Genomic DNA, 13,900 nt, shown 5'->3' with positions numbered 1-13,900 from the left:
ACCCTGCAGTTAGGGTGGTAGTGTAAAGGAAACAAAAAAGAAATAAAAAAATAGACCCTGAGCAGTCTGTTGACCCCAGGTTTTAGAACTGCATGCATATTATGAGGACAGAATCCCAAGGGCCAAATCTACTTCACTTGTATAAAAATCCAGAAGGGGTAGAATCAAATCCAAGGCTTGCAACCCTCAAACCACCCCTCTGTCACAGTCATTTACACCCAGGGACTCAGCTGGCTTTCCAATGCCACACAGACAGGTTGTGTCACATCCGATAACTTAAGGAGACAAATGGACCTCATCTAATTATCATGCATGGTTGGCCCTGTGATGAGTTACCCTCCCCCATGTTTATTTATTACCATTGAGTATTGATATAAATTTTAAACAATTACTCATTGGCAGACCTTGACATGATGTGTATCAATCCCCTGGGAGCTGAGTTACACATGCACGATAAAATTTTACCTCAGGAAAATTAATTCTGACTTCTACATGTACATTGACAGGAAATTCAGATGTTTTGCGAAACAGCCAAGCTTAAATGTTTAATTCAGAGGGATGTGCATAACCCCCAACTGTACCGGTCCTCCTGAGGCTTCCCATGGCTCATCAGTTTGTCCCTCTTAACATTTTCACAAATGCAAATTTAAGTCAGTTCTAATAGCATGTCATGAAAAGGAAGGGCTGATATTTTTAAGGTGACAAACATCCTAAAAATTTTACACATTCTTTTGTGTGGCAAATGTCAAAAAGGCAGGTTCCTGGCACTTGCAAATGTGCTGCTTCAATGGTTATCATCAAGTTGTACTCATTAGTCATGGTATTGATGTCTAGTTTCATCAAAATCTCTCTTATGTCCACAGATCGATTAAAAATGTGCAGCAGACGTTAAGTGTTTTTTTTTTCCTACCAAGAAGAGAAGAGTGTGTGTAAAAGGCTGACCTCTGTTTATATTGGAAAGTGGAGGGGTGGAGTTAAATGAGTGTGACTAATCATCAGTTGGATGAGGCAAATGAAAACTAGCCTTTTTCAGGATGCTCTTGGCAGATTTTTACTGACTTCTGTGTTGGTTGCTGAAGATACAACTGGTCTCAATTTTACTCTTCTGTGTGAACCCAATCTGGAGAGTTGTCTAGAATCATTTCTCTAAACATCATGGGCATATCTCTTTATTAACTTTCAAATATTCTGACTTGAAGCAGAAAACTCACATTATTGTTTGACAATGAGAGGTTGTCAGTGGCAAAATTATAACTTTTAAAAGTAGATTCAACTTCCTGTGGCACAGTTATACAACAGGTGTTGGCTGAAATGTCAAGATAAAATGTATCAAAAACTTCATGGTTCTGTTTTCTTTGTGGTCTCTTTTCAGGTACAGGTTGTGTCCCTAACTTGGAGACAAAACACTTCACTCACTCAACTTCACTGCATCCCTCTTTATGATTAAAGGAGATGCAAGCTTTAGAAAGAGACACTTTTAAGGCCTGATCTGCATTCCTTTCCCCCTTTATTTCAGGTTTGCATCATGACCCAAATGGTATATTAGCATAATAATCTAATATCACTTTGTTGTTTCATCAACTTGGTTATTTCTCGAAGGCAGAAAAATCACATGTGGTACAAATAATGAAGCCTGACCATTAAACAGCCCTTCAATGTTCCACATGCATCCTCTCATCGAACCCTTGCAGTGTAACACTGAGATTCTGGATTAACTTAATATTATCCTTATTCAGCAGATGGAGAAATTGAGACTTAGAGTTGTTTTGGCTCTATTTTACATTCTCTCCTTTTTCCCTGGACCTCATTGCTGAGACAATCAACCAGCCACAGCTGGACCAGTAAGATGATGGATGCTAACGCATCACAGCTCCTGCCGTACAACAGCAGTAGTGAAATCCAGCAAGTGTAGGACTCTAGAATTAAGCTGCTTGAGATCGAATTTTGCTCCTAAGAAAATTCAGAGTTCTTCATACTCTAACTCCCGTCATCTATAAAACATGGATAATAATGATGCTTATCTTTGGGGACTAAGGTGAAAGTTGGATGGGTTAGAAAAACATGCAGAGTATTAATTTACAGTGCCTAGCATAAAGAAGAGGCTCCAAATTGTCAGAAAGCAATATTATAATATGTAAAGAAAATTACAAGTAATAGTGTCCATGCATTCTGCAGGGAGAGACATCAAAACTAGCTCAAGTAAACTGAATAGCTATGAGAGAAAAAAGAGCAAAGTCACAAAAGGGAAAATACAAAGCCTACCCTAACTCTTATCTGTTATCACAAACCACAAGGGTAAGTTTTCCACACTGCACTGGTACCAATGAGATCAACATTGATTCATAGATCTGCTGGCATCTGTAATCCTAACCATTCATTCGGTCGTCTTGGAGGCCTGGGGAACTGCTGTGATGGCAGCTGGCAGTAATTTCCAGACCTTCAGGAGACCTGAGATGCCACTTTAAGGGTTGACCAGAAACGTGCTTTGCAGGAATATTCCATTTGTTTGTGGTTTCTTATCTTATCAAATTTATCATTTTGTTTGATTGACAAGGAACTGTTCCAATTCAAATTTCTGCCTTTTGCTAAAAAATGAACATAGGGTGAGGGAATACAGTGTGGGAGTAGACCTCCCCTATTCGTCAAAAAATGAATAAATAGTGATAAATTGCCAAAACAGGAACTATTTCCTCTTTTTGTTGTTTCTTTTTCATTGGTATTTCTTTCTACCATAAGTACATAGACTTATTAAATCTAGTAACATTTTGCAAAACTACATGGACCTTCAAAATAACAACTCTTAAAAAAAAAGAAGTGAAAGAAAAATAAAGAAAAAAGGACGAAATGTTGCTGGGTCTAAAGGGAATAGAGTAGTGAACCAGACTCTTAGTACCACCAAGAGAAACTATCATGTCATTCTGGCTTGAGAATGGAATTTGTAATTTGAAACATTCCTCCAAAAACATCTCCACTAAACTGAAAGAGTATGTAGTCTATATTCTAACCATCTGCTTTAATTCTCAAGGCTATCTCATCTTTCAAGCTATTTTGTAAGACATTGTTTTTCTTCTTGATCCTCTCCTCACCTGACAGTCAGAACACTCACCCACCAATCATAGTCTCTCATCTCTTTCATCTCTCTGCCATTCGTTCTTCCTCTGATGTCCTCAAACTTACCCTCTGGTAACACTTACTTTGTTGTCACTACACCTCCCCAACCCCAGGAGCCATTTTCAAAGAACTGCCTCTTCCTCTGCCCAGGCTAATAGCAACTGGACTGTAGCAATGGAATGAGACTGGACCTGGCTATGGAGAAGTGACCCAAACTCTGGCAACCAGAGCCTTTTATCCAAATCCCATCTCCTGATCACAATTAAATGATGTGTAGCAGGCCATCTGGACCATATGGTGGCTGTCAACATTTCTTTAGAAGGCTACAGTTTGGACTAGAATTCTAGTCTCAAACTAGTTCAAAGCTTTGATGGAGAGAGCACAAACCCTCACAGCTATACAACACCAGGAGCACTGGAGAGCAGATAAAACCAATTGGCAGGGAAAAGAGAAGAACGAGGAGTCAAACAAACAATAAACCTCTAGGCTGGAGCAAGAGATGATCCCAGTGGCAGTCACACCCCTTTCTACAGTTGCTGGCACATCCTTGACCTTGACTCTCGTAATTGATCATTCAGCACCACTAAACTGAAAAATATTTCCCTTTTTAGTTCACAATAGTCCTGTGGTTCTCTACTACTACTATTTGCAATCCCAAACAGCCTAATATAACTCCTATTTTTAACAAAGCAAAAGAGTGCCATATTTCTTAAACTGTCTTCCTCTAAGCTTAGTATACCTTTATTTTTCTTCACCTTGTTTAATTCCTTGAAAGGACAATCTACACTTGCTACCTTTATTAGTCTTAGCTGCTACCAACTCCTAAAGCACTGAAATCATGCTTCAGTCAGTAACACATGGCTGAAAGTGCTCTCATACTCTCAATGGCCTGGTGACTTCCTCAAAGGGCTCATCTTTTCTGATCTCTCTGCAAAATGAAACTGTAAACCAAGTTTCTTCTCTGCAAACTCACAGTGTGTATCATGACAGATACTAAACAAATATTTGCTAAATAAATGAATGAACTTTTTTCTGCCTTCCAAGAATGCTCTCTGGATTTGTCTCCAATGTACCTTCAGATACGTTTTCTAATGGCCAATATCATCTACAGAAACACTGCTAACTCAGAATGTCCAACAGTGAGCCTATTACCTTCACTCCCACCACCACCTTGGTACTTCTCCTGTCTTCTCTAGTCTACAAAGTTCAATGAAACATGCTCTACCCGTTAGAGATCTTAGATTCTAGCTCTTCTCTCCTGATTCCCCTAATCCCAGAACCCACAGGACCTGACACATTACTCCTGCATCATATTTCATTCCTGCTTCCCCACCACCACTGTTCTCTTTTAGACCTTGGCCACCTCCCACTCTGGGAAATGCTGCAGTTTTTCCACCAACTGCTCCTCTCATTGCCTCTGCTCAAATACTGGTCTTTAATCCATCTTCTGGCTGGATTAAACCACAATTCTTTTTAATTTAAAAATCCTAAGATAAAGGCCAAATTTTAGTATGCAGAGCTGGGCTACCACAAATGTCCCGTGCTGTGAACACTGCCTGTCTCCCTTCAGGTCATGTAGAAAGATGGCACTGGTGCAACAATTTTATAATTTGGACTCGAACCAATGATCCAGTCACATCAACATCTCTTTCCACCCAGGAGCCCCAGGCCTAACATGGGACAGACCACATTTCCTCAGCACACTACGTGCTTTTACTTGGTCATGTTTTGACTGTTCCTATTGCTTCATGGTCAGCTTGGAATTGTGAGTGTCTTCCTTTGCGACTGTCTTCTTCAGTTTGGATTCTCAGAATGTAGTTCAGTGCACTTTGTAAATTGTACTGAATAATAATAATTGCATTAATCATTGAATTAAATTGCATGTGATGTTAAAATATAAAAAGCAGGAAATATTAAAAGAGACAGCATAAGTTAAAATTATTCTTTTAGATATGATGTATTGTGTACTTTGAGGTCTACTTTAATCTTCACAAGAGTCTATAGAAGCCTACATACCTGCAAGTTTTTTCCATTTCTTGTAATACAGGGTCCAGCAGAAGGCAGGCTTGCTTGAGTGTGGTTGGTAGGGTAATAATATGGGTGTAATAATTTAGAGTTTTAATTTGAACATTTCACCTAAAATGTCATACAGTATGCTGGAGTGTGATATTGTTATGTTACAGAATTTCAGGCTTATAATTTTGTAATAAAACAGGGACATTATTTGTGCCAGACCCCATGTAATGGAAAAAATTTACTAACAGAATTTCTTTTTTGATTATTAGTACTTCAGCTTTTAAGAAAATGTTATATCAACACTTCTTGTCCCATAAACCACTATCCCAGGGCTTTATTAAAAATAAAATGTTTGCCCTGGCTGGTGTGGCTCAGTGGATTGAGCACCAGCCTGTAAGCCAAGGGGACACTGGTTCGATTCCCAGTCAGAACACATGCCTGGGTTGTGGGCCAGGTCCCCAGTGGGGGCCACTTGAGAGGCAACCACACATTAATGCTTCTCTCCCTCTCTTTCTTCCTCCCTTCCCCTCTCTAAAAATAAATACAATCTTTTTAAAAAATTTTAAATAAAATGTTTGTTTTTCTTGAGATCTAGACAATTTTATTGTCTTTGGTTTCTAAAGTGAATTTCCATATATTAGTATTTGAATATCTAAAAATGAATATTATGTTCAGTAAACAGCATTTCCAGGATAACCAAGCTCACATGAGAAATGGGGAGACAGGATTTTAAAATAACCCACTCCCACCTTTAGCATCTTTAATTTTGTAACCCAAGGGTCCCTTTGCCCCACTTACACATGCATCATCCCTCATAATATTTTTATCACAACACTTCTTGATCACTGTTTTAAAACAAGAGATTTTCCCAGTTTACTTAAGCCCATTTATTTTACTGAGCCAGTCTTCCTTGAATCCTCAGAATAAGACACCATTAACCACCATTAACATCTACCCATCCCTTTACCTAGTCTGACAGTAGGCACCTTATACAGAGAATGATTTTATTATTTCCCTCCTCTTTTCCCTAATTATTCCCCAGTATGTGAGCAAATGTCAGTTTTGTTATTTGACAATGTTGGTTGAAGTTTTGGTTATGTATTACAGACCTATTTGTGCCCCAACATACATCAACAATTTCCCATAGAGAGAAATGTCCAGTGGTGAAAGGAAGGACCCTAAAACAGGGAGAGAAGAATCCAGCGAGGAGGATCTGGAACTGAGGTCTGGTTTCAGGTTGCTTGGAAGAAAACAAACCAAAATTTCTCCATTTGACCTAATATTATATGCAAATAATACATTATAATTAATATTAAATATGTGTGCATAAGAAAGAGAGAACTAGCAATTAGTTATTTAACTGAAAGAATTCATAATTAGGCAGGAGACCATTACAATAAATTTTTAATTACTCAGAAAAAAGAACTTCAAATTGCCAATAAGATTATCCCTAAATCTAAAGCATTTAAAATGGGCAACAACATTATTTTCCATTACCATCATTTCTAGCTTGAGTAGTTTCCTCGTACATAATATAGAATTTAAAATATATCCTAATTTTTTTATTCCAGCAGAAGCATATGGTAAAAAAAAAATCAGTAGAAGCAAATGTTAAAATAACATTTAGCCAGAAATACCCCGCATTCATATTCAAATAGAACTTTAAATATTGCTTCATATATAACAGCCGGATTCTGAATTATTGAAATTAACTGTAAAAGTGCACCAGTTTGTTGAGGCCACAATGTCAATCTTTTCCTTGTTTATAATATTGTTAGAATCTGTATAAATGGCAAATTTTAAAGGAGCAATAATCATTTGACTCATTTTTTAGATTGCTAATAGTAGTTTATTCACATGTATTAAAATAGTACAAAATATGAATGCCTACAAGGAAAAGAAACCTAGAAGTTTATATTTTACAAATAAAATGTTAAAACAGTGGGTACATTTATCTTTCATTCCAAAAATGTCACAATGCCAAATATTCTTACAAATTTCAAAGTATCCTATATCTAAGCAGCAGAAATAAAATTGCTTAGCTTGCAAAGACCTTTTAAAAGGTACCCAATATTCCATGTGCAATAGTTTTTCTCATACTTAACTTGTTTAAAATATGGCAAAACTGTCTTTGGAATCCCACTTGTATTGTTAATCATCAATTATGTTAATAACCCATCACTATATGACCTGAGCATATTCAAGTTGTTTTCGTAAACAATACTTCATTTGATTTTCTTTACAAGCTATTCTAAATGCTAGTGTTATAAAAATATTTTGAATGGCATTTAATCCCTAAAATCAGTTGTGGATTGGCAGGGATCTTAAAGCATGAGCATGTGTCAATAAACTTACCTTACTGAGGGTCTTTTCTACTCTGAGAAACCACTTGAAGTTTTTAAAAATATATGTGTGCACACACATACATATGCAGTATAGGGGGATGCAAAACTAGTTTTACAGTTTTGAGTATGCAGAACTGTTTATTCTTGTATTATTATTTATTACTTATTGTATTAGTCTCCATATGAACAACTGTGAACCTACTTTTGCCCCACCCTGTGTATATTTGCACACACATAAATTATTAAATAGAATATTATAAAAATATAAAGTAGACAATTTAATTATGCAATATTAATATTTTGATCCTCAAAGAAAAGATTTTAAATACAGTACTTTTCACAAAATGCTATTGTTTTTCCCTCAACTGACAATTTTAATCAATACCCTCTTTTCTTTCAACTCTGTAAACAATATGACACAACTGGTTATGCTCCTCTTCTTGTGCACACAGGAGAAAAAAAATGAATCATGTTAGCTACATGGTTGCCTAGCCCAGTGAAGCTCTAAGTTTACTGGAAAGCAACCGTGTGAAAGGCTCAGGAACAGTTGTACTACGCAGACAGTCCATGAAAAGGACTGGCTGACACAGTGTGATACGGTGTCTGGTGCACACCAATGGCCTTAAGTGAAGGTGCAGTGGATGAAATACAGTAGAGTACTTGCCCCACAGTAAGCCGCTTACACGCTTTTTGAAATACTACAACAGACAGCTCTTTTGTTACAAATGATGAAAGGCTGTCACTTTCATAGCAGTAAAATGTTACTTCTTAAAAACACTGAAACAAATTCTGATTTTTTTTTCAAAATTCTATTTAAGCATGTTAATGCTAGAACTGATTATGTCCATATATGTAAGACAGTGAAGGAAATCAACAAATTGGCAATCTGCCTAAAATATATTTTACTTTAACCATTTAAATCTCTAGTTTAAAACAGTCTGAACACACATGAAAGAAAACAAGATGTAAGTTCAGAAGAACAGACTACTTACTTGGAAATACACTTGTATACTGAAAATTAGGGAAAAGAAAAGAACCTTCTGTGTATGTGCTTTGTGTAATGACACTCCAAAGAACACATCAGATAACAGAGTTTATTATGTGTACCATTTTAAAGTTATTTTAGAATTCCCAAATGTTTTATTTTTTCTTATGAATATATACCTCTAAATATAAATACTAAATTTGAATACATAATTTGCACATGTCATTTATATTTTTGCAAAACCTTACCATGTGTAAACCCTGTAAGGGAGAGTGTTTCATTGTGCTATTTCTATCAACACTGGAGAAACAACAGAAAGGTGTCTATACAGCAAGCTTCTTGGAAGAAACAGTAGTAAATGTTTTATCTTTTTTCAAGGTAAACAACTTGCTTTAAGTTCTTGTTTTATAGGTATTTAGTAAATTTAAATTAGTAAAGCCATAAAAATAAAGGCACATTTTATCTACTTGTTATAACCCATAATCAGCTCAGAATTTTGTATATTTCTAAAATTTATTTTTGGTTTATATCCATATCCATTGGCCTAATGCTCATTCAAATTCCAATCCACAGAGCAACATGTATACCCATGCACAAACATTAATAAATTTTATATCACATGACTACTTATGTGGAAAAATATATCTACTGTTGCATATATTAAACATGCACCTGTGGAATAATAAATGTCATGTTCTTAAGCTGATGAGAACCAATTAAAGATCTGATATAATGATATATTAATGTTCATAGTTTTGAGGTATCGTTTTATATTTAATAGTTTATCTCATATTTTATCATAAGACACATGTTTGTACACATAGTATGTGAATAGTAATTGCTAAGCCCAAGTGAGAATGATTATGTCACATCTAACACACAGAAAAGATGTCCAATCCAATGTCACATCCATTCCAATGACATAAAAAAATATTCTTTTCTTCAACCTTTAAATTAAAATTTGTCTGATAATAGATAAATATATATCTAAAACACTTAAAACCCAAGTACTATTCATTTTTAAGATGTTATGTTTATTTCATGTATATTCTTACAAATATATTTATCTGGTTATACCAGTGTTATCCATATATCAATGTTCTTCCAGCCAATTATACCTGATTAAGTGGCATTTTGATATGACTGACAGAAGTTTAACATGAAGAGTAGTTATAACCACAATGTTTAAAAAAAATTGGATTTGTAAATGGATTCTACAATTAAGAGAGACAGGTTTAAATTAACATTACAATACTGGCTAGCATACATATTATCCTAAGTTTTAAAATAGAAATGTTTTCACATGTGCGTCAAGAAATTATTTCTAGAACAAGTGAGAGCTCCATTTTTGAAAATATATTTTAAACTACCAATATAACAAATGTGTATACTATAACATGAAAATTATGTATTTTTCATTTACATATATACCAATATGCATTAGGTGGTTGCTACCATACGGCATATTTATGTTTCACACTTTATTGAGACAGTCATTTCTTCAAGAAAAACCCAACCTAGCAAAGCACTGTATCAATTCCTTTGTCTGAAGGAACCCATTATTTTAGTATTAACACTTAGAACACTTTAACTACTACTTTCATCCAGAAGTATATGCTACGAGAATGTATCAGAAAAGAGAGAGTAGAAAATTAAAGATATTAAGAATGATATATTTTTGTTTTATTATAATAAAACTTCAGCCCTTAGTATCATAAACACTCTTTAAAAAAAAAAACGGAATTACTAACTCTAATTCCGGTCCCACTCCAGTCAGTGCATAATTTTATAGTGTGCTGATGGAATCCTCTTCTGATAATCAAAACTTCTTACATTACCTTTCCTCTGAAAAGTAAAATTGTCAAAACACAAAAGAATTTACTAATGACTTCCAGAGAAATTTATACATAGAAGCACAATAATGTGCCTTTAGTAAATGCTATATATAATCTTTGTACAGTTTTATAAACCCGGTATTTTCCCTCCAAATTTGAGATTTATCCTGATAATCTCAACACTCCACGTGAATTACTGTCTTTCAAGAAAAGCAAATGGCATCACATCTTGCTGAAAATAATGCTTCATTTTTAAAGATTTTATAAAATTTATTCAGAAATCTAACATGAAGTACAGATGTCAACTATCATTTTCCCTCTCCTCAGAAGATGCTGTTACTAACTTTACAAATAAATAAATGAAGATGCAGGAGCCTTACAAAAAATATTGTTAATATTATCTATAGGAGGCTGGCTTAGAGATACAAAACCTCTTGTTAAGCTTTTATTTCATGAATGTTCCATATAATTTGAAGACATTACATTCCCATTGTTAAAAAATAAATTTCAAATTCTTTCAAAAAACAGAAACTGTGGTTTCCTAATTCCTATTTTTGCCCACTATTTATTTCCTTTCTTGTCTCTAGTAAATATCTGACCATAAAAAATGAGTTACTTTAGTTTTAGAAAATCATTTGTTGCAGCTGTCCTTAAAATCATGATTTTTACCATGGTATGTTCAGGAATAAAAGATGGTATTTTGTTGGAGTTTAAAGTCATAGTTTCCCCCAAAGGTGTGATGATGCATTCCCACAAATGACAGAAGTATTGATAAATTGTCAGTTAAAAATAAGGCTTTAAAACTGTGTAAACTAAACACACGGACTCCTTTTTAAAGAGCCACTTCTTTATTTGACACAAAATGCAAGTGAGCCATTTCAGGTCCTGCTGTATAGGCCAAGTTAAAAATAAATAAAAAATAAATAAGAGTATAATTTTTTAATAAGGGTACAGAATTTTGAAGCATCTTTAGGGTAATTCTTACTTTTCTCATGTTTCAAAATAATCTGCTTGGAACATGCTGCCAATTAAATGAAGAGCTACAGATGGCATTTTCCCTTTGCTTCTTAACAAAAAAGGATCTGCAATCATTTTTATGGAAAATTATCTAAAAAGAAACATGACTGTAAATCAATGACGAAAATATTAGATACTTTCCTTCTCTGGGTTTGCATCCGTCAGATACTTGCACTGACACCTAATGTAAAAAATGCTTCAAGCTGAATCTTAAATAATAGCTTCGGGGTTTCGACTGGTAAAGATTCACTGTTAGCATCCTCCAAAATCTCCAGTGTTCAGCACTCGGTCAACAAGAGGACAGTAAATAATTCCCAACATCCTAAATACCGGGAAGGCTACCTTGGGCTTTGTTTTTGTTATGTAAAATGCATTAAAGTGACTCATCCACTTAACAGTACCTACTCTCAGAAGCTTTAAAGCAGCTTCAAGAACTAAAATAAATGCTTTCCCAGAATGCCTGATAGGCTATTCAGCGCACTTAAAAATATGTATGTATTTTTATGTGCCACCGACTTTGAATCTTTTTTTCCAGCCTAAGAGAGGAGAGAATTATTTTTCATTCCCTTCCTGCCGTGTGATTACACGGCTACCTTTAAACACTCTATTTCCAGAATAGCAGCGAGGTTTTTTTTTTTTTTTAAGTTATTTTAGAAATGTTAAAAATAAAAGAAATTGCGGGACACTCTGGTAACGCTCAGTCCCTCCCTCAAAAAATGGGTTCTGTTCATTCCAAGAACAGGAACCGCGTGTCTTCCAGCCCGTAGATGCTCCAAATGAAAGGTTAGGGCGGTTGGACAGCGTGGTCCCCGTCCCTGTGAGACCCCTGGGTGGACGGTACTCTGCCACGGGGAGTGGGGACACTTCCTATCAGAAAGGCTGTCAAGTGCGCCCAGAAAACTGGGATCTAAACGAGTCTGGACACTCCAGGAATTAGAGAGCATCCCAGAGGCCAAGTGCGGCACAAGTCCAGGATACACTGACAAGCCTGAAATTACCTATTTGTAACATACCCGACCAAAACACAACTTTTTATTAGAGTAGGTTTGCTGAGAGCGGCTAACTGGCGGGAAACTTTCTTTGCCTCAGTACCTATCAACTCTTTACGTCCAAGATTCCTTCAGGAGACGGGTCCAGGCACGGCGAGCCGTCGGCAGACGTTCCCGGGGAGCGCGCGGCCGGGGCGGCCGGCCCCGCGGACTCGCCGGTCGGGAGCCCTTTCCCGCGGCGAGCCGCGCGCACCTCCCGCGCGGCCTCTCCGGATCCGAGCCCGGCCCAGTCCCCACCCCCCACGGGCAGGAAAGCCCCGCGGTTCGGGGACCGGCTCCGGAGCCCACCAGCTCCAGCGGCAGCCTCGCCCGCGCTCCCAGCCCTGCCTCGCCCGGCGACTTACGTGATGGCCGAAGGGAACGGCTCCTCAGACGAGGGGCGGATCAGCAAAGACTGGAAAAGTGTCAGAGTCAAGGCCAGCAGGCAGCCAGCAGCCATCTTCGCGATCGAAGATCAATCCCGCCTCCCTCCCCAGCCGGGGAAGGGAACGGGGCTGGAAACCGCGGGAGGAGAAGGAGCACTCCCGTCCGGGCCGCAGACGTCCGGAGGGCCGGCGCGCCCGGCCGGGGCGCAGACCGGGCTGGGGCGGGGGCGAGACGCGGCGCGGGGAAGGGGCGGCGGCGGGCGGACCCTCCGGCGCGTGTCGGCTGCTCAGCGCCGAGGCTGCCGCGCCTCTGCCGCCATCAAGGGCGACTTTGGAAACCGACCTGGGCGAGCTTTCCAGTGCCCGCGCACTCTCACTATCTTCTCTCTCTTCCCCCCTCTCTGTTTCTCCCCTGATTTATTCCCCTGATTGCCGAGGAGAAGGAGGTGGAGGCGGGGGCGGAGGCGGGGGCGGAGGGGTGGCGGCTCTTGGGAGGGGTGTGGGGGTGGATGTAGGAAAGGGGGGGCGGCAGGCGGAGAGACTTGTGGCAGCGAGAGGCTCCGTCTGGCTTCTCCCGGCAAGTCAGAGGGAGGTGGCTGGGGGTGGGCAGCGGGAGGGCTGGGCGTCAGAGCAATCGGGCGGGGACGGGCCGGGAGCAGCCCTCCTTACAAGGCAGAAAGGAACTCTTAAAGTCGGCGCCCGCTGGCTCCTCCGCCCGGAGGAGGAGCGGACCCAGCCCCGCGGGCTCCCGGGGGACAGCCAGCCGCCCAGCGGGCATCAGGCTGCAGAGGCTCCAGCCCAATACTTGGCTTGCGTCTTCGGGGTTTATTTTTGCACATGCAGGCAGCGTGCCCCGAGCCCTTTTCCCGGGCGCAGAATCCATTGCCAAGCCTGGGAATAGTGAATAAGTGATTTGACAGCAAATGTAGGAGGGGTTTATATTTGCATTTTAAAGCACCGTTTTTGACTCTCAACCAGGTGGCACCATTTATTTGCCCCGCAGTGCCAGAAGCTAGAGCCTCTGAAGTGACTGAATGTCAATTGTGCCAGCGGCCCCACCCCAGGTACAGTTCACCTGGTGATGACAGAGCCTCGGGGCCCAGGCTGAGGACTGTCGGAGAAGCACCTGATGCTGTGAAATCTTTCCAGTCCTGCCTTTCAGTAGGACAAAGGGGTG

General features: G+C 38.9%; 1 protein-coding gene across 13 annotated transcripts in view; it reads right to left on the bottom strand.

Moving 5' to 3' along the window:
- Positions 1-13,124, bottom strand: part of CACNA2D1 (calcium voltage-gated channel auxiliary subunit alpha2delta 1) — a 453,733-nt gene extending 440,609 nt beyond the window's left edge. For all 13 annotated transcript variants that reach the window (XR_004899638.1, XM_036010681.1, XM_028525346.2 and 10 more), the window contains exon 1: positions 12,703-13,124. Coding sequence is in view for 12 of the 13 variants with exons in the window: in XM_036010681.1 (XP_035866574.1) it covers positions 12,703-12,797 (95 nt within the window). In the remaining variant the exon portion in view is untranslated. The remainder of the gene's footprint in view (positions 1-12,702) is intronic.
- Between the last annotated feature and the right edge of the window lie 776 nt (positions 13,125-13,900).

The sequence above is a fragment of the Phyllostomus discolor genome, chromosome 10, assembly GCF_004126475.2.
Source record: "Phyllostomus discolor isolate MPI-MPIP mPhyDis1 chromosome 10, mPhyDis1.pri.v3, whole genome shotgun sequence".
NCBI lineage: Eukaryota > Metazoa > Chordata > Mammalia > Chiroptera > Phyllostomidae > Phyllostomus > Phyllostomus discolor.
The sequence above is the reverse complement of the archived record's forward strand: the minus strand, read 5'-3'. Positions and strand labels throughout refer to the sequence as shown.